At 38.9% G+C, this 27,581-nt stretch overlaps 1 protein-coding gene across 1 annotated transcript in view; it reads left to right on the top strand.

Annotated features, from left to right (window-relative positions):
- Window positions 1-27,329, top strand: part of COL4A3 (collagen type IV alpha 3 chain) — a 118,764-nt gene extending 91,435 nt beyond the window's left edge. The window contains exons 31-52 of the mRNA XM_036997842.2: window positions 75-188; window positions 1,219-1,386; window positions 2,203-2,292; window positions 2,656-2,790; window positions 4,785-4,883; window positions 5,617-5,706; window positions 6,018-6,157; window positions 8,221-8,347; window positions 9,467-9,547; window positions 9,912-10,010; window positions 10,262-10,309; window positions 12,708-12,893; window positions 13,370-13,500; window positions 15,853-15,925; window positions 17,844-17,915; window positions 18,003-18,128; window positions 18,963-19,061; window positions 20,833-21,045; window positions 21,682-21,859; window positions 21,989-22,103; window positions 23,277-23,449; window positions 24,206-27,329. Coding sequence (XP_036853737.2) covers window positions 75-188; window positions 1,219-1,386; window positions 2,203-2,292; window positions 2,656-2,790; window positions 4,785-4,883; window positions 5,617-5,706; window positions 6,018-6,157; window positions 8,221-8,347; window positions 9,467-9,547; window positions 9,912-10,010; window positions 10,262-10,309; window positions 12,708-12,893; window positions 13,370-13,500; window positions 15,853-15,925; window positions 17,844-17,915; window positions 18,003-18,128; window positions 18,963-19,061; window positions 20,833-21,045; window positions 21,682-21,859; window positions 21,989-22,103; window positions 23,277-23,449; window positions 24,206-24,290 — 2,642 coding nt within the window. The 3' untranslated portion in view covers window positions 24,291-27,329. The remainder of the gene's footprint in view (window positions 1-74; window positions 189-1,218; window positions 1,387-2,202; window positions 2,293-2,655; window positions 2,791-4,784; window positions 4,884-5,616; window positions 5,707-6,017; window positions 6,158-8,220; window positions 8,348-9,466; window positions 9,548-9,911; window positions 10,011-10,261; window positions 10,310-12,707; window positions 12,894-13,369; window positions 13,501-15,852; window positions 15,926-17,843; window positions 17,916-18,002; window positions 18,129-18,962; window positions 19,062-20,832; window positions 21,046-21,681; window positions 21,860-21,988; window positions 22,104-23,276; window positions 23,450-24,205) is intronic.
- The last annotated feature ends 252 nt before the right edge of the window (window positions 27,330-27,581 follow it).

The raw sequence follows: 27,581 nt of genomic DNA, 5'->3' as shown, positions 1-27,581 counted from the left end.
GGAGAGTAACTGTGGTAGCAATACTGGGACCTTGGGTTTGGCACTTGACTATATTCTTGGACTCTGTTCTGCAGGGGATCCAGGGCAGCCTGGACCACCTGGGGAAAAAGGACCCCCAGGAAGGTGCACAGAGGGTCCCAGGGGAGCCCAAGGACTTCCAGGCTTAAACGGATTGAAAGGGCAACAAGGTGAGAGGAGGACCTTGAAACCCGTCATAGGCGGGCAGATGACATAGGACCCTGCTCTCTGCTTTGCTGCCTAACGTGGGAACTGACCAGCAACAAGTCCTGAGGATTGACAAGTTCAATGGGAAATATTATCTCAGAAATTGAAAGCTTGTCATTACGGATTTGTTGCAATGAGTACCACCTATAGAGGAAGAGACCTTAAGTTAATATAGTGAAATTGGTTTGTGTCTTATATCCAGGAAAATATGAACACTGAAAATATATACAGAGATGTGTATTTACATTTCCATTTATGTAATATAAACTCTCAGAAAAAGTTTTACCTTTAATACTTCCATAATTCTATAAAGTGATGAATGTATCCTTATTAATAAAATAGAATGGATGTATGCAAAGATACCTGATTAACAAGTTAGAGACTAAGATTGCAATTGACTGCTTTACAAGCAACACAAAGGGTATGAAAATAAATCTAAATTATGCAGGCTAGATGGTCCAGATAATGTGACTTACTCAATCATTTTGGCTCATCTCAATCAAATCTCTGAACTATTTCTGGGAAAAATCCTTTTGAGCTCAGCTAATGCCTGTGGGCTGTCAAACTGCTATATGTTCACGAACAGATTTTCAACCAAAATGTTAATTGTTGTAGTAGTGCTATTACTATTTCCAGGAGTATCTGGCAGCTCCTCTCCACATGAGTGGCTCTGTATGTATTCTGCAGGTCATAAAGTACAGCCCACCTTGTGCCTGCAGAACTAGAAAATACATCTAAATTCTACACTTTGATTATCTCATGAATCATTAAAACAGAGAATGTTGAAGCCAGAAGGCAATCTTAGAAACTGTACAAAAGGGGATGCAAATCAATCAATCAATCAATCAACTGAGCAATCAGATACATGTGTGATTTGCCTCAAATCACACAGCTAAATATTTACAGCCGTAAAAAATATTTTTGGAGTTGGTGGGGAAAGCATTTGTGTATTTATTCATTCATTCATTCATTCATTCACTCATCCATACATAGGCGGAAGAGGCACAGCAGGCCCAAAGGGAGATCCCGGTATTCCAGGCTTGGATAGGTCAGGATTTCCTGGTGAACCTGGACTACCAGGAAGGCCAGGTCATCGAGGTGAGATGGGTCCACCTGGTCAAAAAGGATATCCAGGAAACACAGGATTTTTAGGACCACCAGGTATCCTCTTGTGTGCTTCATTTTTCTTCTTTTAATTTTCCTTTTAAGGTGGTTGTATGAATTAGACACAGGCATCAGCTTTTGGGTCTACACTTTTCTTTCAGTTAGTGTAACTTTTTTCTTCTGAATTATTTGTAAGAGGCTGAAAGCCAGGGAAATGGTAGTGATGTGATAATCACAATTCACGATTACCCAGGATCTGGGTCTTTTTGGATACTTCTAAAATATATTTTATATGTTACTACTTTTTATGTTAATACCAAAACATATTTGCTACTTTTTCCTTGAGAATTTTTTCATCTTTGTACATAAGGGATACCGTTCTGTTGTTTTCTTCTCTTATGTCTTTGCCTGGTTTTGGTATCAGGGTAACATGGGCTTTTGCAACAAGATGGGAAGTTTGTTCACCTTTTATATTTTCTAGAAGAGTTTGTGAAAAATTAATATTCTTTAAATGTTTGGTACAATTCACTGGTTAAGTCATCTGGACCTGGAAATTTCTTTGTGGGAAGTTTTTAAATTACTAATTCAATTTCATCACTTGTTGTTAAGTCTTGTATAAGTATATATCACTTGTATAAGTCAGATTTCTTATTTTGTCTTCAGTCAGTTTTAGTAATATGTGCCTCTCTAGGAATTTTTCCATTTTGTCTAAGTTACAAAAAAAATCCATCTTCTAGACAGATATGGTCATTTATCTACTATAGAAACCATTCCCTCAACTCCCAATCTCTCTAATTTATTTTACTTTATGGAGTATTTTGCTTTTTTCACACTGTATAACATGTGCCACTTTGTGTTAATTTGTTACCATAGGTGAAAAAGGAGTGGTTGGAATGATGGGCTATCCTGGAAACATTGGCCTTCCGGGGCCTCCTGGGAACCCAGGCACCCCAGGGCAGAAGGGTAAGTGGTAAAGTATCTTTCCATTTATCAGGAGGTATGAACAAGTTTCATTCATTTAGCAGCAAAATAAATTATATTTTATTCATTGAGGAAAATACTTCAAAGAGAACCATGCATTTGATTTTGCTATTTTCTATATTCCCTTTTCCCATTTGAAAAGAATCATCTTTTCTCCCTGAAGGCTTATTCCACTACTCTCATGTGGTTGCCTGTATTGGGGAACTATTTATCAAGTTCTTAGTACTGTTAACCTTTTTCATCCATTTGTTTTGTTGTGTTTTAATGGTTAGCCCTGTTAACTTTTGAATCTTCATGAACTACTTCAAGAATTAAGGAACTGATGTTGTGACTCCTGTCTTTTAGGTAGTTTTGGAATTCCAGGAGCAAAAGGCCAGAGAGGACCCCCCGGAGCCAAAGGGGAAGAAGGGGATAAAGGCACTCCTGGGCCTTCTCAAATATCCCAGCTTCTCGGGGACAAAGGGGACCCAGGCCTCAAAGGTACAGGCTTCCTTCCCTTTAGAATCAAGAGAATCTGAGCAGATTCTGAGACTAAGAATTATCCAGGAAAATCCCTCTAGTTGACAAATGAGGACAGTGAGGACCAGTATTTACCTTTCTGTCCATAGTCACACAGCCATCTGGTGCCCCAAGTCTGGACTAGAACTGGGTCTTGCGTGCCTTGCACAAGAATATGCTGCCTCCATAACGAATGAGTCTGCATTTTGGTCTGCTGTATTTACAGGGTCACTGGTCAGTTTTTAAATTAGAAGCCTCAGAAATCCCTTTCTGCCAAGTATGCTGAAAATTAAACATCACTTTTCCTTGCCTACCTCTCAAACCACATGACCTTCATTTACTCAATAATTATTTTTTAGTACCTATTGACTAGGCATTTTACTCTGTCCTAGACACAGAGGTGAGCTAAGCAGAGGTAGTATCCTGGTCATGAGGAAATGATACAGTTCAGTGGGGGAAAGAGACGTTAATGAATCTATTAACTATCTTCTGTAACAGAGGGCAAATATCTTAGGCTTTGTGGACCACATATGGTCCCGGTTGCATATTCTTCTTTAGGGTTTGTTTACAACTCTTTAAAGATGTAAAAACCATTCTCAGCTCCCTAGCCAACACCAAGCCAGATTTGGCTTGCAGGCTAGTTTGCCAGTAACCCTAAAAACTCCAAGCAAAAGAACCCATAAGATAATATATATTTTAGACCATGATAAATGACATTAAATGGAAAAAACAAAGATTATGTAAAAAAAAAAAAATCTAACCCCATGTTACTCACCATTCCTTTGCACATGCTCTTTTCCCATCTGGGAATCCCACCCCATTCCAGGCTTTTTCCACCCAACTAGCCCCCACATGGTCTTTAAATGAGCTAAAAATAATCCCCTCTTCCAGAAATTCTTCCCAGTAGCGTATTGTGCCCAACTCCATTGCTGAATGTATCACACCAGGTGGTAATTGTTTCCTTGGCTGTCTCCCCAGTTAAACACTAAAAACTTTAAAAAAAGGTTCATGGTTTATGTCTCCAGCACTTAGCATAAGACCTGTCTATTAATTAGATACATGACATCTATTAATTAGATGCTCAATCCATATGTGGCTGAGTGAATAAGCAGCTAAGCAGAGAAATAGTCAAGGGAAGTGAATCTGCTTGAGAGAAGGCACAAAGCTAGGCCAAGACAGATTGTGGAATGCTTCAAATGTCAGTGGAAGGAGTTTGTAATTGACTCTGTAGGTAACAGAGATTCAAGGAATGTTTATGAGCAGAAGAATAATGTGATGTGATCAAAGCCATGTTTTACAGAAAGTAGGGTGGTGGTGTGGAAAATATAAAGGCTTTTTACAGCCCGCAAGAACTGGGTTCAAACACCAGCATGACCACTGACTACTGATTGGCCACATGATTCTAGGTTAGTCTGCTGACTTCTTAAAGTCTCAGTTATCTCAGCTCCACACCCAATGTGGAAAGGCTCAAGGACAGACTAACATTCCCTGCAAATTAAGTGAGATAAATACAAGAAAATAATGTAGTTACTTAATAAGTGATAGTTGTTAATAAATGGATTGAGAATGGGATAGTCTAGACAACAACACTGTAATGAGTGGTCCTTTTTCATTACTAAAATATATTTTTTAAAAAGGAAGGCTGGATTTAGGCCATTCTTAAAATGTTTGTTTAATGTATAAATATTATGATCATTGTTAGTGTTCTTTGAGAACTCATGCCATGCACTGTGCTAACCCTTTCCACATATTATCTCATTAAACCCTTTTTAAAAATATATATAAGCCCGTATCTGCCCATGCCCTTAACAAATATGCTCTACCATATCTTATGTTACATATGTACACTATCTGTGCTGTGTGTTATTATAATATGTCATCAATTTTAATCAGGATACAGGTTAAATCTGAACCTGTATCTAAAGTCTGAATCTAAAAATTCTAACCCGTATTTTTAATACATGATTTTTAACTAGGATTTCCAGGAAACCCAGGTGAGAAAGGAAACAGAGGTATTCCTGGGTTACCAGGTTTAAAAGGACTTGAAGGGCCACCTGGACCACCAGGACCACCAGGTATACCTCATTCTTTAATGGAATTTCCAGGCTTTAAGTATTCTTAGATCTAAGTGTAACAAAAATGTGTTTCTAGACTTACCAGGCTGAATAAGAATTCTGTTCTGATAGTGTTCTAACAGAAATTTACTTCTAAGTTAAACCAAAATGGAGATGTTTATAGTCAGCCTGTATTAACTAAAAAAACATTAACCTACATGACATTCTATTTTTGTACTAAACATTTTATTTTGAAAATGCTGGTATGTATTACAAACCATAATTTATCACAATAGCACATCATGTAAGATAATCAGATAATACCCTAGAGGTTTTCAGATTTGCCTCTTTCATTTTCAAACAAGTTATTAAGTTGGCAAAGTAATGTTTTAAATAATTAAAGTAGCCCCTATTCTCTATGACCACATCAGTGACAAAATATGGCAATAAAATTTCATATTGCATTTGTAAATCTATTTCTATTACTACCTGGTTGCAGAAGCCCTGTCTTTTCTGCTGGCATTGGTCCTGGGATGATTTTGATGTTTGAAATCTAGTGCTGCTGACAAGAATCTAACTTTCTCTAATTATACATCTTCAGGGTCCTCAATCCCCTCCTTATCTGAAGCCAAAAACTCAGTTAATACTTAAACCAGCTGGTCTGGCTGCTCTGTATTCATTCATTCAAATATTTACTCAGCACCTAGTTGTGCAGGAACTATGCAAGGTATATGACTATTTATTTGTTCTCAAGGCCCCAGAGGAGATCCGGGCAGCACTGGGAAGCCTGGAGAACCAGGGCCACGTGGTGTGCCAGGAAGCATGGGCCTCATGGGGGTGCCAGGTAATATACAGTCCTGTTACAAGCTCCTGGTGGGTCCCAATTCTAAATTTTCTGCATTGTTTGTTGTTTTCATTTTCTACTTGGAAGAAAGTTGGTGTGAAATAACTAGATTTACTTTTAGACAAATATACAGTGTGCAACTAGAACATGCATGAGAATGAAATAAATACTGATATTGTGTAAAAGTCATCCATTATGGCTACCTGATTAGTGATTCTGGAAAACCTACTTCTTTGGAGAAAGATTGTGCAAAGGTCAGAAGCCAAACACGTCAAGATTCCTGTTTTACCAGGTTTCTTTCCTGATTTCAGGTTCCAAAGGAGAGAGGGGAACTTTGGGACTCCCAGGTCTAACAGGAAGACCAGGCTTCCCAGGTACTCATGGTCTCCAAGGAGAAAAGGGAGACCCAGGTTATTCAGAAGGTACACGGCCAGGACCACCAGGAACAAAGGTATTAGGCCACTGACGTATACATTTGGTGTAAACCAGAAGTGTACATTTTGGTGGTGGAATGAGTCCCTTTAAATATCAACAAATATCTGGATTCAATCTGAAAATAACAAAATATTATTGTTTTTTTCAGGCAGTTATTTGATGTTTTTATCCTATCTCCACAACTCAGGATGCCTAACACACAGCTGTCAGCTTTTGAGTACATTTCCCATATTTTTAACCCCCAAGGAATCTCCTGTCTGCCAGAAGGAAGCAGTGACCACAGGCTCATAAAATCTGACAGGGCATGTTTGTTTCTCATGTGAAAAAATGGCCAGTCTCTGCTATGAGCTCATCTCATACAGGTTTATAAAAATAAATTTGCAAACTTTGTAATCCGAAACTTTTCTTATTAAAATGAAACCACTTTTTCAGAGCATCATTAAAGAGGAATCAAAATCCTAAGATATTTACTTTTCTTAATTGTTTTAAAACTAAGTTATTTTCTTTCCATTACACAGAAGAATTTTCTCTCGCCCCCGTGTCCCCCGTGCTAGTCCTCTGCTAACTAGAGGTTGGATGGCAAAGCCCTTGTTAGTGTGTTGTAACAGCAACGAAAGGTTTCAGTGGGACTCTGCTGTTCTGTTTTTCTGTTTTTTAGGTTTATTTCCTTCCACCCTTTCTGTGTCTAGCAGTAACACTAAGATCCAGAGCTAGACCACTAGAGAATGATTAATAGAAATTATTGTAAGAAGGGTTTTGACCTGGGATTCCATGGACCCCTAAAAAAGTCTATTCAATTCCAGGAATTCCACTAATCTCCTGAAGTTAGACACAAAAAGGAGTGCAGATTTTTGTAGGGAACAGTCTGCATTTTTTAATCTGGCAATAACAAAATATTACTGTTTTTTCAGGCAGTTATTTTTTGTTGTTATCCTATCTCCATAACTCAGGATGCCTACCACACAGCTGTCAGCTTTTGAGTTTATTTCCCACATTTTTAACCCCCAAGGAACCTCCTATCTGCCAGAAGGAAGCAGTGTTCTTATACTTTTTTATACTCAAAAGTATAAAAAGTGTTCCTTAGACTCTCTTTTGAGCCAATAAAATACCGTCTTTCCTAAAGAATTCCAATAATGCCCTGCAACAGTAATTGTTAAAACAATAAGAGAAAATTTTTAGAAACCACACACACCCCAGAAAGTAATCCTTTATTACTTGCAGCACAACTCAATTTCCTTTGCCCTTTATTTTAGATGCGGTTCTCAGAAAATCAGGGAAAGACTCTTTCCACTGAGATATTTTCTCAATGAGGAATCATTTTTTGCTTAATTCACACTCAGTTAATAGTTTCACTGAGATTTAGGGTTTTCATAGGCAACCATGGAAGAAATTTTTGGAATTGTGTATTGAACACAAAATGAGCTGGTTTTATTATGTGGCAAGTCAGAGTAGCATAGAGTAGCTGCTATGGAGATTTTGTAAGTCATCATCAAATGTATATGTGCTTGCTTATTATAAAACTAAAGTACAGATTTAATGACTATTAAACCTTGAAAATTTTACATGTGACTGGCATACATTTATCTGCACACAAATATTTGTAGAAATATCCATTTGCTCTATTTCTTTTTTACCCCTATGTTTGAAAATACGCATTTCTATGATTATTTAATATCGACCTCCCCAGTATCTCTCAAGCTCCATGAAGGTAGGGACTGTATATATATATATATCTGTTTAGGGTTGCTATTCAACTCACGGGCATGCAATCCATGTAGCCACAGAGGTACATTGCTAGGAAACACTCCATGCTTGGTTTAATTAGACTTCAAACACATTTTGCCTTTGCTATCTGTAATTGCTTTAAAATTTTTTGTAAAGGAAACTGCATTTTCATTTTGCACTGAACACCACAAATCCTGTAACCACCCTGTTTCATCTGACACCTATCACAGTTCTGGCCCATAACAGACACTTAATATGAACCACCAACTAAATAAATGCAAACATAGTTTATACTTAATTCTGGTCACATACATGCTTATATGAGAATTTTAAAGGTATTTGACTGACTTTAAGGGAGACCCAGGATTGCCAGGTGACGTGGGAAGTAAAGGAGAAAGAGGGCCACCTGGTGCACCTGGCCATCTGGGGCCTGCCGGACCTGAGGGGATCCCTGGAAATCCTGGAAGTCCTGGCCATCCAGGTGAGCAGTGTCTTCTACAACTCTGAGAGCTGGAAGCATGGATATTTAGCATGGCCCTCCCCTGCTGGGATCACCTCTGTAAAAATGGAAAGCTATGTAGGCTTTTGTACTCCAGTTGGCCTTTATTTTGATCTTCAAATTTTAAGACACTAAGACACAGGAAATTAATGAGGAGGAGCCTAATTTTACTGATTAGCCAGTCTGGCGGACTGAATCTAACACCTGCTCCCATAAACAGAACTTCTAAAGTGCTGCCTCAATGAATTCAGCCTAAAGATGTGAAATACTAGATACTGCCCAACCTTAGGATGTTTCTATTCGTTTCCTAGGGCTTCGATAACAACACAAACTGGGGAAATTTAACAACAGAAACTTATTTTCTCACAATTTTGAGGGCTAAAGTGTGAGAGTAATTCAGCAGGCTTGATTCCTTCCCAGGCCTTTCTCCTTGACTTCTAGATGGCTGCCTTCTCCCTGTGTGTGTGTCCACGTCAAAATTTTCTCTTCTTATAAGGACACCAATGTTCTTATACTGACCTCATTTTAATTTAATTGGTTCTTTAAAGTCCTTACCTACAAATATAGTGATATTCTGAGATACTGGGGGTTAGGACTTCAATGTAAGAATTTGGAGACAACGCAATGTAACCCAGAACACTGTTGTGATATTTTTTATTTTTCTGGCATATTTTTGGGTTGAATTTTGGCTTGCTTTCTTACTTGCTTATAATTTGGGTTCAAGTTTTTGTTTTGTTTTATTAGAAGCAACTGCTAAATTACTTGTTTGCAGCTTCAGATTTTGCTTAATGATACTATCTCAACTACCTTTTCAAACACTGAAGGCTCAATGGATTTGCTGTTAACTCCCAATTAAAGGTAAATCAGATATTGAGTGGTCCATGTGGTTGGCGTAGACTCACCTTTGGAAACTGTTCCTCACATCTCTGCTGTGCTTCCCTGGGGAAATAGCAGCCAGGACAAAAGCCCCAAGTGACGGATAGCAAGAGGACTTCCTGACCGCAGTGCAAGCACAGCCGACTGTAAGAACCAGCCACTTCAGCCACCGCCGTAACCATTTATCTCTTGGTGTTTTTTTCCTTCCCCTGTCTTCATGTGTAGGAAAGCCGGGTCCTGGTGGTGATTTGGGCTTTAAAGGAATCAGAGGCTTCCCTGGCTCTCCAGGAAGAAAAGGGCCTCCAGGTTCTATTTTTGTACTTCTTCTATGTCCCTTTCATGAAGGAGGTACATTTTCTCCTGAGGTTGGAGTCTCTCTCTCTGACCCAAGACTACCCCTTAGCAGGCAGCGCCCAGTTACTTAGCTCCCAGAAGAAAATACAGAGAAGTGAGGTTAGGCATTGACACCTATCTAATTCAAAGATCTGCCAACTTATTCCAAACTGATAATCCTCATGACGTTATTAATCTGTTCATAGTTTTCACTGTGAATTTAGCTTCACATTGCTACAGTTCTGAAAATGAACACTTTTAACACGACCCCACACATCTAATGCTCACATTAGGCCATTAGTGGGAAGTAAGTCCTCTCTTGGCATTTTTTCCTCAGGACCTCCAGGATTCCCAGGGTCTCCGGGACCAATGGGTATGAGAGGGAACCAAGGACATGATGGAATTCCTGGTCCAGCAGGAGAAAAGGGGGAAACAGGTATCACTTGCTCACTCTCTTCGATGCATTAGTTCTATTTTCCTTTGAATAACTAGTGACATTGTAAACCTTCATTGCTTTAGAGGATCTTCTCTGACAGACTGATGGTCTTGAATGTGTCTGGGTGTGCGATTGTTAACTTTTCCTTCTGTTACCAAAGTGAAATGGACCGAGTAGAATAAATTATATGTATGTATACAGTGAAATTAACCACATAGGAAATATTAATATGCCAAAATTATATCTTTCAGGTTTCCTAGGGGCACTTCCAGGCCCAAAAGGGAGCCCTGGTCCTCAAGGTGAGCAGTTCTTCCTCCCTGACTCTGGTGATACACGTTTCAAGAACAGAATCCAATTTAATATGCCTGACATATAAAATAAACTTAACACATTGAACTAAAGAAGTCCCAATGGTAATAAAGGATTTCTATATTCTTGGTATTCAAGTAAAAATGCTTATTTATTACCATCATAACAAATTGAACAAATTAGAGACTGTGGTCCAATTTTGGAATTTCCTTCTATTGAGAGTCTTTGAGAAGACTTCTTATGTATTTCTTGTTATGGTTGTTTGCATGGTTTAAATGTATCACCTCCTAAAAGGATGGGGGTGCAGTAGATGGCTTCTCCTTGAACATCCCTCCCTCCTATTCAGGGATGCAGTCATAACAAGAATCCTTCCCTCCTTCTTATCTTCATCGGTCTGATTCCAACCCCAGCGTCAGCTTGTGGTTCACACTGCTGTTTAAGAGCTTTCCAGTAACTCTCTCAACATCTCAGACACGGTGATTTATTGATCGTGTCATTCAAAGTACAAACCAGGCTTTTGTTTGACAGACTGCAAGTCTGGATTTCTCATGCCACTATTTTACAAGGTAAGTTTTTCTTGATCTTCAGCTCCTTTATGCCTATAATTTATGCTTTTAAAAGAAAGTGTTTAGACGACTCTAGTTCACTTCAAGTGCTGAAATGCGCTTGAGTTTTTACCATGTTGCTGAGAAACCCACCAAAAGAAAGATTATTTGCACCTTTTATTGACTCTTCTCAGCCATGGGTCTTATGGATAAGAGTATTTTATTCACAAAGGGGCCGTGCCCAGTGAAGGCCTTTGGTTATTGATGCTCATGAAAACCAGGCAAGGAGTAGACTGATGCTACTGAGAAACGCAGAGGGGCAGAAACAAAGCTCACGTGTGAACGTGGACAAGAGCTGTCCTTTTTCATTTGTTTCTTGATGACGTGATAGTCCCTTTGGTTGAGCTCAATGTCCCCACACCTCCCAGACCCCCTGCTTCCCACCATGAGCATAAAGGCTTTTCCTAGTTCACAGTCAGTCTGGTTTTAGAATTACCCTCAAAAGGAGAGTTTCTGTTCATTTTCCTAGACTACGCTCACAGCTTAATCATTTGGAATGAGAACACTTTAGCATTTACCTGGAAAATAAAAGTTGATGTAAAATAATCAAACATAAGTAAAAAAATTTTAAAAATAAATTTAAAATTTTAAAAATAAATAGTGCAAGTAAATCATTATGCACCTCAATCCCTCTAGGATAACTAAGTATGGAGAAGAGATCACTGAGACTTGGAAGGTATGAATCATTTTAATTAGCTTTAATTCTCCCAAATCCTAAAAACAACGCATATTATAAAACAAGGAAGCATCTTCATACACATGGAATATACAACCCAAGACATTACCTTGGGGCCACAGATCACAGCCAGATCCTGTTGCATTTCAGCACTTGAAGTTAGCTGGAGTCGTCTAAATGCTTTCTTTTAAAAACACAAATTACAGGCATAAAGGAGCTGAAGATGATGATAGACAAAGGCTGGATACTAACATCCCTCGTTTCATTTTCACTGTCACCCTGTCCCCACTGGCACACCTGCGCAAGCCCTTTGCCTGTGCCACCAGCCTCATCCTCACTTTTCCTTCTTTCTCTCATCCAAATCCTATTTTCATGACATTTACTATTTCTAGAGTAACATGGAGATGGGAGAGATTATTTTCAATTCATACAATATTTTACATTCAGGAATGTCAAAGCATAATTGCTGAAGGGTTTTCTGACATGAAAAAGACAAGTATTAAGTTGTACCTTTTGGGGGTCTTCTTTGGTAAATCCAAACCTCCCACCACATTCACCCAGACTAGTGTTTGTGCTACAGGGAGAAGTAACCAGAGGACCGGAAAAGAACTGTCACTTTGTTGTTCCTCTGTCGGGGCTCAGCTGGGCAACCCTTGGGATGCGCGCATCAGTGCCGCAAAGTTCAGCTTTTACGCTTCACTCAATTATCAGTATTAAATGTTGCCATTGTAATTAAAGTTCATCGGGTGATAATAATTGTGGCTTACATCTACAGAACACTTTAGAGATTACACCAGGCTTTCCCATCTGTATTTTATCTCATTGGATCTTTCAAGACCAAGCCAGGAGGTCAGGTAGTACCTTCATTTTTAAAATAAGAAAACTGAGACTTGTAACAGCGAAGTGACTTTGCCAAGAATCGAACAGCTAGTTGAAGGCAGAACTGAGTCCCCACTCAGTGCTTGTAGACCACCCTCTTATAAAAAATATGTTGTGGACCTTAACACCTTTAAGCGAAGTGTCTACATTATTAGCGATAACCACAAACTGTAACTCCAAGAGTAGATAGAGGCATTACAAATATCATCACACCTTTTTTCTTTGCAGGAGCCAAAGGGGACAGGGGATCCCCAGGCTTGCCCGGCCCCCCCGGCGGGAAAGGCACAGAGGGAGACATTGGGCCACCGGGACCCACTGGCATGGCAGGGCTCCCAGGACCACCCGGTTTCCCTGGCGCAATCATCCCTGGCCAAAAAGGAAGTCGAGGTCCACCGGGCTTGAGAGGAAACCCAGGTAGAGGGTCTACTTTTAAATGCGATAAATGAGAATAACACTTGATGTCAGAAGCTTTCCGCCTTCTTGTGTGAGCCTGTTGCTTCTCTTTCCCTCGGTTCTTCTCCGTCCTCTAAACCCAGCTGGTCTCACACAGAGAGCAGCTGTCGGCACTGTCAAAGCAGAGGGGCCTGTTTGAAAGATTAGTTAAATACCAAATGAATGAGCCTAAAAGAGAGAGATGCATCCATTCACCAATATTTACTGTCCTGGGCTGGGCAGGGGTCCTGCTTTAACAGATCATCAGGAAAAAGAGTTCCTGGCAGGTGCCAGGTGCTTCCCTGGCATTATCTCATTCTCTCTCTGCCACAATCCCATCACACCCCACAAGAGAAGGAACACAGGCAGGAAACGATAAGGTGCAGGGCCTGCACTTTGTTCAAAAGAACCTGCCAAGCCCCCTGATGGCGATACTGACAGGCTTTTTGTGAATGCAGGGGAGCCTGGTCCCCCTGGACCTCCAGGGAGTCATGTAAAAGGCATAAAAGGAGATAAAGGATTTATGGGCAAGCCTGGCCCAAGTGGTCCACCTGGAACTGTGGGAGACAAGGGGACATCCGGTCATCCGGTAAGTGTGGAAAAATACTTGACTTTTTATAGTCTTCTAAATCAATTGCCAGGGTCAGACGTACCTGGAAGCAACCAAAATTTCCCAATCATGATGCTTCTGTGTGGGGCACTAAGGGGAACACAGGCGGCCAGAAGGTTCAAAGGGTTGGGAGGATTTAGCCTCGGAGAGGCCTCTCAAAGTTTGGTCTATATGGGACCCTTCTCTATGTCATTCCTGAACTTTTCTTGTTCAGACTCTGAAAAATTGAAATGATGGAATCTTAAAAAAAAAAAATCCACCCAGGAGTTTAGCATCATTTTTCTCTATTACTATGCTTTCAGAGTTATCTGTGCCATCCCCTAAATGTCTATTTATTTTCTCCCCATGATATACCTTCCAGTGTTTGTAAATAGCTATCATTGCCCTCTAAGCTATTTTCTCCCCAGATAAATACCTGTATTTTTTATAAGTTCAGTTTAATCAATCTCAACCCGGCCACTATTCTGAATACATCCTGATTTGTATGTATCTCTGTTAAAATAGCCCCCAGGGCAAACATCCTCCAGGAATAAGAACTCAGTAGTAATCCACCATGTGGCGGATTAAGAGTCTCACTGACCTCATCATCATTTTATAATTCTACCTGAAATCCCACATGGGCTGTGTGGCTGCCGAGACACCGGAAGCTCTCGGGCCTCCTCGTGGAGAGCTGCAAAGTCTTCCCCATTACTTTTTGTCTTGTCTACATCTGTTTATTTGTGCCTTACATGCAGAACTTCCCCATTTATCTTTCTTAGACGTCCTTTTCCACGTAGGCTTCTGCTCCCAGCCAATTAAGACCTCTCTCAACTCAGTCTCTCTCTCAGCACCTTGGCAACCTTCCTTAACTTCTCTATGCAGCAAAGCTGAGAAGCCGGATTCCTCTGTTTACGTCTATTCTTGGAGACGGACAAGGAAATTAGACTATAGTAGATGTTTTCATCATTGATGGGTAATGAGGTACTTTAGTGTGGTTATTGTCAGGCATTATGTAACTCCCTTGGTATTTAGGTTCCGGAATCTTCCTTTTATTTTCTTTTGAAAAAAAGAAACTATTTTTCTTTCAAAAATGAGGTGTTTGCCATCTCCAGTCTTAGGTATCTCTCACATTCTCCATGATTCTTTGAAAGTGGCAAATACTGATACTACAATCTCACTGAAAGTCCTCCCCAAGACACTGGGATGTGGAAGGCCTGGTTTGGAAATGTGATCTCTCTGAAATCCTCTGCGTTCCCAAGGTCAGGCACGGCTTCTCATTTGCACTTGAAAGATAATTCTTGATGGCTGTCCAAACTGGCTCAGAGCGCTTCAGGCTCTCTCCTTGCCCGAACAGCTCCCTTCCCACCCAAGGCCAGGCCCTCCTCCCTGCTTACCTCTGCCTCTGCGGAACAGGCCTCATTTCAGAAGCTTGAGCATCCTTGACCAGATTGTTCTGTTTCTTCTCCCTCCTCCTCGAACCTCACACCACCTCGTTCAAGCAACAGGACTGTTCCTTCTTTGTTCTTGCTCCAGGGACAGCTGGCTCAAAGGCCAGGTTTGTCATTCTTGCTTTTTATGGGACCTTCGGTTCCAGCAATTCTGTCTCAACTTGTGTGGACGTTATAAGAGTCGATTTAACATACATTCTGACATACAGCTCTTCTCGGAAGCACTGCCCTCTCCTTCTCCTCTTCGACGTTACTTGAATGGCTCATGACGACAGGAGCAATTAGTGTGAACCTCAGAAGGAGGGAGCCTCCCCTGGTCACATCACTGGATCCTGGCCAGCAGTACATCTCAAAACTCGCTTGACAATCCCTTCGTGCTTCCATCTCTGTGCACCTCACTTCTTTACCTGCTCTGGCCAAAAATGATTTATAATTCTGCCAGCTTAGAATGATGATGGGGGCCACAATTCAACAGTGGCTCTGTTGTCACTGTCAGAATTACAAATACTAGTTCTCATTCTGGCCATCTGGTGCCTGTTCTTCCTGAAAGATCTCCAAACACTGGGCAGTTCCATTTAGGATACAGAATATCCAGTTGTTTCCGATACTCACTCAACATACATTAACCTCACAAGTTATGTCTGCTCTTGGGCTTATGGGTACTTTTTACTTATTTTTTTATTAAAAGTGATAATGCTAAGGAGAAGTCTAGGTGGCAGAGGAATTACAGTAATGAAACAGTGAATTGGAAGGTAAAAATTATGTCTGTCAATTTCAGCTCATTCTGACGCACCATTATATTACATACTATTTGCTTTAATAGTAATAATAAAAAAAATCCTGTGGTGAGTATTGTGAGTTTTAAATTTGTCTGTGGTTGTGCTCTGTTTTCTTTGAAATATAGGGAGCACCAGGCACCCCAGGTCTGCCAGGGCTCAGAGGTGATCCTGGATTCCATGGATTTCCAGGCATAACAGGTACTGTTTTTGTGCATTACTCTCTGGATGCAAATACAATGACTATGATTCATATTTCACGGCACGCAGATGTTTACTGAACTCCTCGTCGCCCCAGACTGTTGGGATTAATACAAATAGAACCTCAGTTTCAGTGAATAAGGAAAATTCCACCAGCACCCAACCCAAGGGGCTTAAAAAGTAAACCCTACCTTAAGGATAGAAATTATAAGATAAAAACAGAAGCAGCTTAACTGATGTGCGTTGGGTTGGAGGATGGAGAAACCACATCAGTATCAACAGTATTGTTTTTCTTTGTTTCTTTTACTGTGTGTATGTGTTATAATTGTACAAAAGTAGAAAAATCTGAAAGAATATTCACCACGGCTAATGGGGAGGGCAAGGAAATTTTTACCTGTAGATCTAGGCTGTTTTTTTCTCCCTATTGGGCACACTTATTATGTTTTGGTCAAAAACATTGAAAAAAACTATAGTGTAGGTGTTTTTAAGTTCAAATTTTTCACACACATCCATTTAAACTTCAAGTTTCAGAAAATAATTCTCTAATGTTCCATAAGTGGGTATGACCTTAAATAAAGTTTTGAATATTGGGCTTATTGTCTTAGCTGATTAAATCCTCTGGTATTGTTTTAGTGGAGCAGGGAATCTGTTATCACAGACTACAGAGATGCTGTCCAGTAGGGGTAGCCAAGGTGAACAAAGCCGTATTTCCGTGAAGGAAAACCTTTTCCAGGTCCAAGGGAGGACAAGGTGGAGTTCAGAGGCAGCCTTTTCAGTGTTTCAACCACTGACACTGCCAGGAACAAATTATCTAAGAATGAATCAAAACAAATGATTCTGAAGAGTCTCACTAGACATTGGGTGGGTCAATCGTAGCAGGTTACCTGGGAAAAATGCGTACCACCTCTCACTCCTCCAAGTCTCAGAACAGGCGTATCTGAGATTTGAAAAAGTATACAAAGGTCTCACTAAAGAAAGAACCATTCCAGGAAAATATTTAGAGAAATTTGGGGCAGCAGATTCATAAAATCAGTTCTTCTGAGGTATGTCCTATAAAATACATCCAACTGCTCTCTTAGATTTCAAAACTAGACTATCCATCAGCTGGCACTATTGATGAGTTTGCACTTCTTTATTTGTAAAGTTTTAATCCCCCAAAGGAAAAATATTTAGGCATCTTCTGGTATATAAAAGTAAATATTAACACCTTCCTCAAGTTCAGATATCAAGAGGAAAATATATAGCATAGTTGCCTTTTGGTAATATATAATTATTTTATTGTATTTCTTCTATGTATATCATTTAGTATTAAAGTCTTTATAAGTAATCAGAGGTAATGTTCACACTATTTCAAGATTTTTTTAAGAGTATTTCTCTAAACCTGTCATTCTTGGTAAACTTTTATTCATGTCAAAAACTGTTTGGAAGATAAATTTTACCACTTTGATAATGCAAATATTTTATATGTGTCCGTGAGAGTTCCTAATGTAACTAACTTTGGGTAAAGCTAGAGTAGTAATAAGATGAGAAAGTAGGTAACTGTGACAACCAATATAATTCCCCAGGAGTGCAAAATAGGTTTTTAATGTCACTTTGTATTTTTCCTTAAATATTAAATTGACTTGGTTTCTGAACTTAAAAAATGAACTCTTAGGAACTTTCCCCCTTCAAAGCTAAAATATAGGTTCTTAATGCCTACTTCTAGAATATATTTTTGAATCGACACTAAACATGACAGTTGGGTTCCAAATGAAATGCCAAACCCATGTGAGTATAATTAAGTTGTACCCATTGTCACAGAGCTCATAACCTCCAAGTCATGACCTCTGGTATCTATCCTTAGAGTTGTTCATCAACCTGAAAGCTAGGAAACCCATTGTTCTACGTGGAATCATATTGCTGTTTATTTGTTTTTAAGGAGAAAAGGGTAATCCAGGATTTCTGGGACCAGTTGGACCTCCCGGGCGAATTGGACCCAAAGGACGACCTGGTAAATATTATTTCCTTGGTATTGCCCTCCATGAAGAAAGGGTAACTCATTAGTGACGCCATCGTCTTCTTATGCTCATGTTAATAGGTGTACGTGGAGATCCTGGCACAGTGGCAATCATCTCCCTTCCAGGAAGCCCAGGGCCACCTGGCCCAGCTGGAGAGCCAGGGATGCAAGGAGAACGTGGGCTCCCAGGGCCGCCAGGAAGCCCAGGTGTGGGACTGGCAGCCTTGACTTTGGTCTTTAGGAGGCAATTGAACTAAAATTCCTGTAAAGTGTTTTGGAAGCAAATGACACAACTCACACAAAATGTTACCTACTATAGTAGTTTTTTACCATTAGTTTTAGGATTGAGCTTATTTTACACAACCAGCAAATAAAAGACCTTTTGAATCTAATTGAAAACTTGTGCGTGGTAGAAATTTGAGCAAATACACTTTAGGGCACTTAGGAGGTTTTTTTTTTTTTTAAGGTAGAAGTTTTGTTTACCTTCTGTGATCACCGTCAGTCTTAGAGAGCTCTATTTCTAAAATGATTGCCTGAATAAACTTGAGTTTTATGTGTTTATACTTTTGTAACACTTTGTATAGTGCTCGGAAGAGTGCAAATGTATACTTAGTCTGATGAAATTTTTTTAAAATATTGGTGTATGGAAATGAACTCTCCCCTTTATGTAGGTTTAGCATATTGTAGTAGACTTCTGAATGGACTTGTTATGTTCTAAGTTCACTTGGATCACCTGGGAGATAAGAGAGATATTACTACTTTGACCAAAACAAAGACATAGCAAGTTCCAGAACAACATAAATCAAAATAGCAGTACAATTTTAAACTGCTGTATTTCAAATACACCTAGTTCATTTTGAGGATATTTTTTCCCCTGGGAAGTACAGTGTAACAAGTTGGGTGACCAGCTCTCCCAGTCTGCTCATTTTGCAGGACTTCCGTTGTGGAAGCTGGGGAAGTCCCAGGTGAACTGGAATGGTGGGCCACTCACCCTTTACCCTATAGTACCATTCAGTGCAATGTTGGGGTTTTTTTGCCCAGGACCCTGTGGGCCAAGAGGTAAACCAGGCAAGGACGGAAAACCAGGAACTCCTGGTCGAATTGGAGAAAAAGGCAACAAAGGCTGCAAAGGAGAGCAAGGTAAACAAACAGCTGACTTATTTCTCTCTCTGGAGAAGTGTGTTTCAATATACAGCGAAGTCTTGTTTGGATATGTGACTACGAGAGTAATCCAGGTCTTTCAATTTGTGTTGTTCAGATTAACCTAAAAGCTCAGGGCAAAACGTTCATTTGGAAAATGAAAACTCAAGTCACTGGAATATACCTTTCTTCCTCTCTTAACTGAGCAGGTGTACTCCACATTGTTAGCCCGAAGACAAATAAACCTAATGAACCACTAATTCTATTTTCAGAAAGGCTTATACTGTTTTTAATTATTTATAGGAGAATTTAGTTAATAATGCCTACTTATAGGAGTGGCACATAAGTACCTAGCTAGGAAAATATTGTCTTGATATGAGTAGAAGAGCCACTTAGTATCCTTACTTAGGAAAGCCATCTTTTAACTATACCAATCTTGAATACAACTCAGCAACTCATGTGTATAATGAAAAAGGGCCTCAGATATTTCAGTTTGAACATAAGCTATATGTGTCAATTTGATAAACCTGGATCAAAATCTACCTTCAGCAAAACTTTTCCAAGTATCTTCTAGAAAATACCTAGATGTCCAAATCTAGTCTTCTAGGATTGCTGACTTTGTTAAAGTAAGAAAAAAATTCTAAATGTGATTTCCCAATTTATGACCAGATCTACAAAGACTAGAGATTTAAATCTTTAGAAATGCAAATACAGTGCTAATAATATTAATCATAATATTCATCCCATAATCATTCATGACTTACTATTGTCATGAGTGTACTTGAGAGCACTATTAATCACTCAACTTTCCTTAAAACATGTTTTTCAAAAATGTCATATTGGGGCTTTAACAAGTCTTGTGAAAAGTGCTGACGTCTGAGCTGGGACTAAACTGGGGCACTGTATGACTCCTTGGCATGGTCATTTGTGGGCAGTGATACCTCCCTTGACTCAGCAGGCCAAAAATCCGCGTCTGTACCTTCTCTGCATTTTCTCGGGGCCCAAGTCGTGTTGAGGCGGGGGTCAGTGTACTGTGGCAGTGGAAATGGATCAGGGGTGAAGGGTGGCAGCCAGCACCAATATCGTAATAGCTATTCAAGGAAGAAAAGGAGAGAAAGGAGAGCTCACTGGTCCCTATTTAGAAAGGGACAAATGTGTATTAGCCTACTCTAAGTACAGAGAAAAAACAAAGCATAAAGCATATTTACTTTGGTTTTAACTCATATAAATAAATTAACCCTTATCAGAGTAAAATAAAGGTCTCTTCTGTTATTTGCCATACGAAATGATCAAAAACTTCCTTGAACTTTGCATCTCTAAAAAGAAATTCCAATGTTTTCTATAATTATTGAGTTTATCAAAAGCACATGTAATTTTTATTACCTACTTGAATAGACCTTCAAATTGTAGATACTTTATTTCATTTCATTTCATGTTCCCTACATGGTAGGAGGACACATTAACTTGTTTATAATAGATGTGCATAAGGCCTACCAGATGCAGACCACTGTGCTAGACCCCACGGGGGAACACAAAGATAAAGAAGTCTGATCTCAAAAACCTCATCATAAGACACACACAGATTCGATAATAAGAGGCACTATGTGTTAAACCAGTTAACATTTAATAATATTGTTTGGCCATCTTATAAGCCACTCTTCTTTAAGACTCCTGTGTTTGGGGCTTAGCAGATATACGTACATTTAGTACTTTGGAAAAACATGTTTGAGGTTCTCTGTGTGTTGCAACCTGTATAATGTGTTTTCTAAAGGACCACCTGGATTGGATGGACGACCAGGTTTGAAGGGGAAACCTGGAGACACTGGACCGCCTGCAACAGGGACAACGATGAGAGGCTTTATTTTCGCTCGGCATAGTCAGACCACAGAGATTCCTTCCTGTCCTGAAGGGACAGAGCTACTCTATAGTGGGTTTTCCCTTCTTTTTGTTCAAGGAAATGAACAAGCCCATGGACAAGACCTGGGTAATGTTCCATTACTTCCTAGTTTCCAATCACTTTATTCCATATGAAGATTGTACACTTTTATAGCCGGAGGTACTTCTCTCTAAAGTTAAGTGTCAACAACCTTGAGTATCTTATAGCACCTTTTAAAGAGAGTATATAAAACAACATTGGCATAATGTCTAACTCTCAGTCTGGAATGTAAAGTTCCCGGAGGAGTCCGGCTCATGAATGCCAATCTAGCTTGTCCTGGTCAACACAAAACATTTTCACTTAAATCTTCTGTCTGCTTTTGAATCTTAAAAAAAAACATGTTTTCGAAAGCAGTGTCTGCTTATTAGCTATTACGTACATATGAAGAATTGGGAATACTTTGAAATAAGACATTTTTCCAGCCGACTTCTACCAGTCCTCAAGTAGACTGACTAGAAAGGGCCATAGGAAGTATTAAGGGTGGAAGGAGGAGGATTTGCTTGCCTGTTAGACCTTTGATTTTTATCATTACTAAAACTTTCCAATAACACATTTTGCAAGCAATTTGTGTTGTCTTTCTCTAGTTTTTGCCATAGGTTATATTTTAATTAGCCTCTCTATAGTAATGATACTCAAAATAATCTTAATGTACTAAAAGTGATACCCAGTCTGATGTTTCCATAGGAACTCTTGGCAGCTGCCTGCAGCAGTTCACCACAATGCCATTCTTATTCTGTAACATCAATGATGTATGCAATTTCGCATCTCGAAATGATTACTCATACTGGCTGTCGACACCAGCTCTGATGCCAAGGGACATGGCTCCAATTACTGGCAGGGCCCTGGAGCCATACATTAGCAGGTAAAAATCCAATCCCTTAGTTCTGGGACAGGACCAGGGAATTGCTTCATTTGTAATGGAACGTAAGGCTGCGTGCACGTCGCAGTGCCGAAGGTGGCGATGCACCATATTCTTTGTTTCATGTTACAGATGTACTGTCTGTGACGGTCCCTCGATTGCCATAGCCATCCACAGCCAAACCACTGACATTCCCTCATGTCCCCATGGCTGGATTTCACTCTGGAGAGGATTTTCTTTCATCATGGTAAGGAGGAAAGCAAGTTCGTAGTAAAGATGACCTATAGACCCTTACATCGGGCTGGAGGAAATGTGGCTCCCTGGAATGCTGCTGCCTAACATCAATGCACACAATGGTATATGGCAATTTGCTTGAAAATCTACTTTTTTTTAAAGTGTTTCTTTGGTAAATAATGGAGTATTTAAAAAAACAGACTTCTCAGGAGGAGATTATCCAAATTCTGTAAGACATTTAGGTGAATAGTAGCTACCGCATTGGTAATACAATGCCTATTTTTCAATGTGGCAGCTGTTTTACATAGATCCTCATAATCCTTATGAAAACCCTGCAAGGCAGTTTCTGTCATCTATAGTTTTATAATTAAGAATGAAGTAATTCCCCCAAGGTCTCACAACTAGAAATGGTAAAGCTAGGATGTGAACCCAAGTCTGACTGTTCCAAAATCATTATGCCTTGTACTGTGCCCCTTTGACCTTTGTATGAAGTTGGGAACTAAGACCCAGCCTTTTAAGGAAAAAAATTCTCCAGATAAGTGCTAAAGGAAGAACTCTATCCGACCATCTGTTGGTTCTGAAAGCTGCATATACATGGTTCACGGTTATTCACATTCTGTGTAGCATCATTTATGATACATTATTCCCCCCTTCTTTACTCACAGATGTCCACTCATTCCATCATTAATTCAATAAGTATTTGCTGAAGAGCTATCACATGCTGTGACTATTCTAGGTACAAGGGATACCAGCAATGAATCTAAGTTCCTGCTCTGGTAGTTTATATTCCAGTGGGGAAAGTAGACGTTAAGCAAGAAGACAAAATCATAATAGTAATGAGCTCAGATGGCGGTCGGTACTGTGCAGGAAAGAAGGCGAGATAAAGAGGACTCGTGATAACGATGAGGTCAAGGGAAGTTTTTCAGAGGTTATATAGGCACAGGCTTGGGGGAAGGAGTATTCCAGGCTCTTGGTTCCTTTTTGATGACTATGCCTGAGCTTGGAAGGTTCCTGCAGCGTTAGCAAATCTGGTTAAGAAGCTTAAGAAGTTTAATTCATGCTTTCTGGTTTTTTTTCTTTTTTCCTTACTGTTTCTGTCACGGGGTGGGTGGTGGGGGAGAAGACAGCACTGGAAATTTGAATACTTAAGCACAGAATTCTTACTCAGATATTTTTATTGTGATAGTTTACAAGTGCAGGTTCTGAGGGCGCTGGGCAAGCGCTGGCATCACCTGGATCCTGCTTGGAGGAATTCCGAGCCAGTCCATTCATAGAATGTCATGGAAGAGGAACATGCAACTACTATTCAAATTCCTACAGTTTCTGGCTGGCTTCATTAAACCCCAAAAGAATGTTCAGGTAACTATTCAAAGTCAAGTTGAATCTGATGACTCAATTGCAGAACTATTCAAAGGTTGCCAGGTTAGATTTCGTTACCTGTGTATTGATGTACTCTCATTTTTTAAAAAATCTCCCCATTGAGCCAATAAAATCCTGTCTAGCTTGCACTCCCAGTTTACATGTGTTCTAGAGTCAACAAGGAGCTATGGTTTTGCACCAATAAAGACAAGAAAGAAAAAAAGAGTGACTAGGGGAAAATCACTCTGGTACAGTGTGAAGTAGATAAGACTGGCAATTAAGAACCAAATGAAAAGACTGTTGCAATAATCCAGGTGAGAAATGAAAGCCTGCATCAAGACAATAATAAATAGTAGAAATGGAAATAATGTAGAAAAAGGGTTTAGAGGGAAAAAAAAGTGACTTCTGTTATTACCAGATATATGTAAATACTCTCATGAATTTGTAGTAGATTAGCTACATGATCTGCTAATCCTAATTTACTGTACTGGAGACTTGTGACTAACAGGCTTTTTCAGGAGCAGCAGTTTTTATTACAAAAACGATGATCTGTAAATTTGCTTCAAGTGCTGCAGAAGTACAATGAAAATTATGAAATGTTGATACATATACCTTTTGGGAAATACACCTTCCATAATGAAGTTTAGATGAGCTACAATATTCATTAATAAAACTCAAACCCAGCAAATGTCCCCTTTTTAATCTATAAATTGATAAGATTTTTATTGTTGTTTTGTTGTGTCCATGCTTTTCTAGAAAACCTATTCCATCCACTGTGAAAGCTGGGGAGTTGGAAAAGATAATAAGTCGCTGTCAGGTGTGCATGAAGAGAAGACACTGAAGAAATAAAAAGAGAGTGGAACTGTTATTTTTCAGCCTAAATAACCAAGTAATGCCACACAACATGCATTTATTTAGGTATTTTTCTCTGACCAAACAATAGTGCCCTATGATGGCTTAGTACAAAGTTTCTATTTGAATCTGCATACAGCAAAGCATTTCTTTACAGTTAGTTCTGTGACCTTGTCTCTAAATCTGTGCTGTTTCAAAGTTTCCCACGGAAAGGCTGCAGACTTTTCACATTGTTTCCAATGCACCATCTAACTGGTGATTATATCAAGTTTGTTGCTACAAATTAACATCTATCTTGGATTCCCAATATTTGCTCCCTTCTATTGCAATCTTTGAGACCCAGCGAGGCTAAAGCTCTTTTAAATTGCCCCACCACCCCATTCCTGGAACTTTAGATCCTGGGAAGGGAAGGAGATGGAGGTTAAGTGGAGGAATCGTGAAGAAAGCTGGGCTGTCAGACCTGAATAACCAAAGGCCTATGGGAAAAGAATTGGACTAAGATTCATGGATATTCTCAGGCTTTTTCAAACATACCCAAGACTAAGGCCAAAATGGAGTTCCCTGAATGGTTTTGTTTTATATTTTTTTCAAAGATTTTTTTTTTGTTTGTCCATGAATTCATTTCACTGCAGCATTATCACCTGTTTGTATTCAGAGTAGATAAAATTTTTAGTCTTGGTAAATTAATTTTAATAGGATATTTTTTATACACATAATCTGAAATCTGATTTCATTTCTTTTACCAGCACATCCACACAAATAACAAGGATACCACTTATTAGATGTGCAATTCATCCCCATCCCCATAAATATTGGTGCATACCTTATGTAATTGAGTAGTTTCAGGAATCCATGAAAGAACCTGAGGCATTTGTTGGCTAATCAGAATATTTTTCCTTTGCTCTAAATATTCCATTTAACCTGAGTATTTATAGATTTACTCTTTGGTTACTTCTCTAATTATTCTTTTGTAAAAACATGTGTTTTATGTATTACATATCCTTACAAATCATATTGGAAAAGTCTATTGTGTAAAAATCTTAATATACAAATTATATAGCTTGACAGATGTATGTCTTCAAACTAGGTTTCAGCATGTTGATACATTCCCAGGATGACATAATTCAATTTAACAAGCATCTTATTTAGCACTAAGCCATGCCCCAGGCACTGTACTAAATTACAGAGATACTAAGAGGTGAGACGTTATTTCTGATTTAATATCCCAGAAAAGGTAACTTATTGTTTCTGTTAGGAATCCCACATATCCGAGTTGCATTTTCCCCCTTTTCTTTTTTTGTCACTGTTCTTATATTTCAACATCATAATTCAGTAGGCCTCAAGAAAGGTTTAAAAATAAGATCTATGCCCAGGGAAAGCCCAGGACTTCTAGATTCTCTTGGGCATCACTGAAGCCAAGGGAGGGACAATGTTAAGAACAAAGATCTGATAAACATTCAAATCTATCTATACTTGATGGTAGTACTATTTGATGAGTCTCAGAGGCCACATATCTTCAGACAAAGCTCTGAAGTTGCACCTTCATCCACCTAAGTGGAGTTGGTGGTGCTGATATTTAAATTCAGGTTCTTGCTTCAATCTCAGTTGCTTTGTAAGTGAAAATGTGACCTCAGGGGACAGCGCAGACTGTGACCACCATTTGAATCCTTCACTGCTCACATGACTGCTGTCAAGCCATTTTAAAATTTAAACTAAGAAGTGCATTTTACTTAGATTATTTACTTAAACTCATCTAACACTGACTTTTTTGCTCTAAGAAGATCCTACTCTCCTAACTGTACTAAAAGGGCATAAAGAGCCAGCTGATCTCCACAAACCCTCTGTAAGCCAGTAGTTCTCAAAGTGTGGTCCCTGGACCAGCTGCAGAAGCAGCATCTGGGAACATGTTACAAATGCAAATTCTAGGGCCTCACACCTACAGAATCAGAAATTCTGAGGGTGAGGCCCATAAATCTGTGTTTTAACAAACCCACCAGCTGCTTTGCAAGGCACTCTGAAAATTAAGAAAAACTGCGCTAGGCAAGCAACCAAGAAGCAATTCTACAGGCAGTTACCAGGTACAGCCGGCTACCACTGCTCCAACATGCCCCTCTTTAAGGCCCAAAATCACAAATGGCCTTAAGATATCTAATTTTACTAATAGGTAAAAGCCCTAGATTGGTGCTAATGCCCAATGACTGGCCTCTGCTTGTTCCTAAGGCTCCATCTTCTCTTACCCTTTGATCAGTGTTTAACTTCTGAGGAAGACAAGTTGATGCTAAAACCTTAAATTCCAATGAAGCCATGTTTACAGTTGCTCAGTCATCCTTTTTAGACTGAGCATTAAAACATAGTTCATGTGCATTACTCTCCAGATACTTATGAGTAGCTATAATATTATGAAAATTTAACTCTGTAAATGTAATGTCAATAACTTGTTTCTTTAAAATTTGGGGCTTCAACTTTGGAATTTCACAGCATGCTAAAATAATAGATTTCTCAGAGGTCTCTTTTTGCAAGATAAACATTGTTAGATAACTTATTTGTAAAAATATATAATAATGCTAAATTTGAATATTATTGCTAATTTAACTTAGAAAGATTTTTCTATGCATCAAATGTAACTTACTGCTACTAAACTTAATTTAATGTTTACTCTATAGCCAAATGAAATATATTTAAATATGTTGAATATTTTATATCATTATATCCTGACAAAATTACAATATTGTAATGTACTAATATTTCTATAATTATAGCTAAAATATTTTATTGCATTGTCTAAGAATAAAATTGAAGTAATTATATCTGGTAATTTTTTTTCAGAAGATAAATTTTGGGGTGATTGTAAAAATACTATGAGTTCACTGTAAAAACTACAGACAACAGTTATGAAAAAGAAAATAAAAATTGCCATGATCTAACCCTTCACTCCCACCCAAGATGATTAAACTATGTACCCTTTAGGACATTTTTCTTGTAAATGTATTTTTTAATGAACATGGAATAAAAATATGTTGTTTTTTAATTTTTTTTAACTTAATATACTCTGGACATATATTCATAAAATAGACAAGAACTAATCATTATTTATATCATAATCCATACACCATAGATTTACTACATAAGTGAATGAACCCCCAAATGAGGGACCCTTAATTTAGTTTTATGTGGATATATGTACATATTTCAGTTCACATTTGTCCAGTTACTTCCTCAGGATAAATCTCTACAAGGAGAAATGTAGAATCAAAGGACTCACACAATGTTAGGCAATATA

This window comes from Manis javanica, chromosome 12 (genome assembly GCF_040802235.1).
Source record: "Manis javanica isolate MJ-LG chromosome 12, MJ_LKY, whole genome shotgun sequence".
Lineage (NCBI taxonomy): Eukaryota > Metazoa > Chordata > Mammalia > Pholidota > Manidae > Manis > Manis javanica.
Note: the sequence above shows the minus strand (reverse complement) of the source record. Positions and strands in the feature narration are given on the sequence as shown.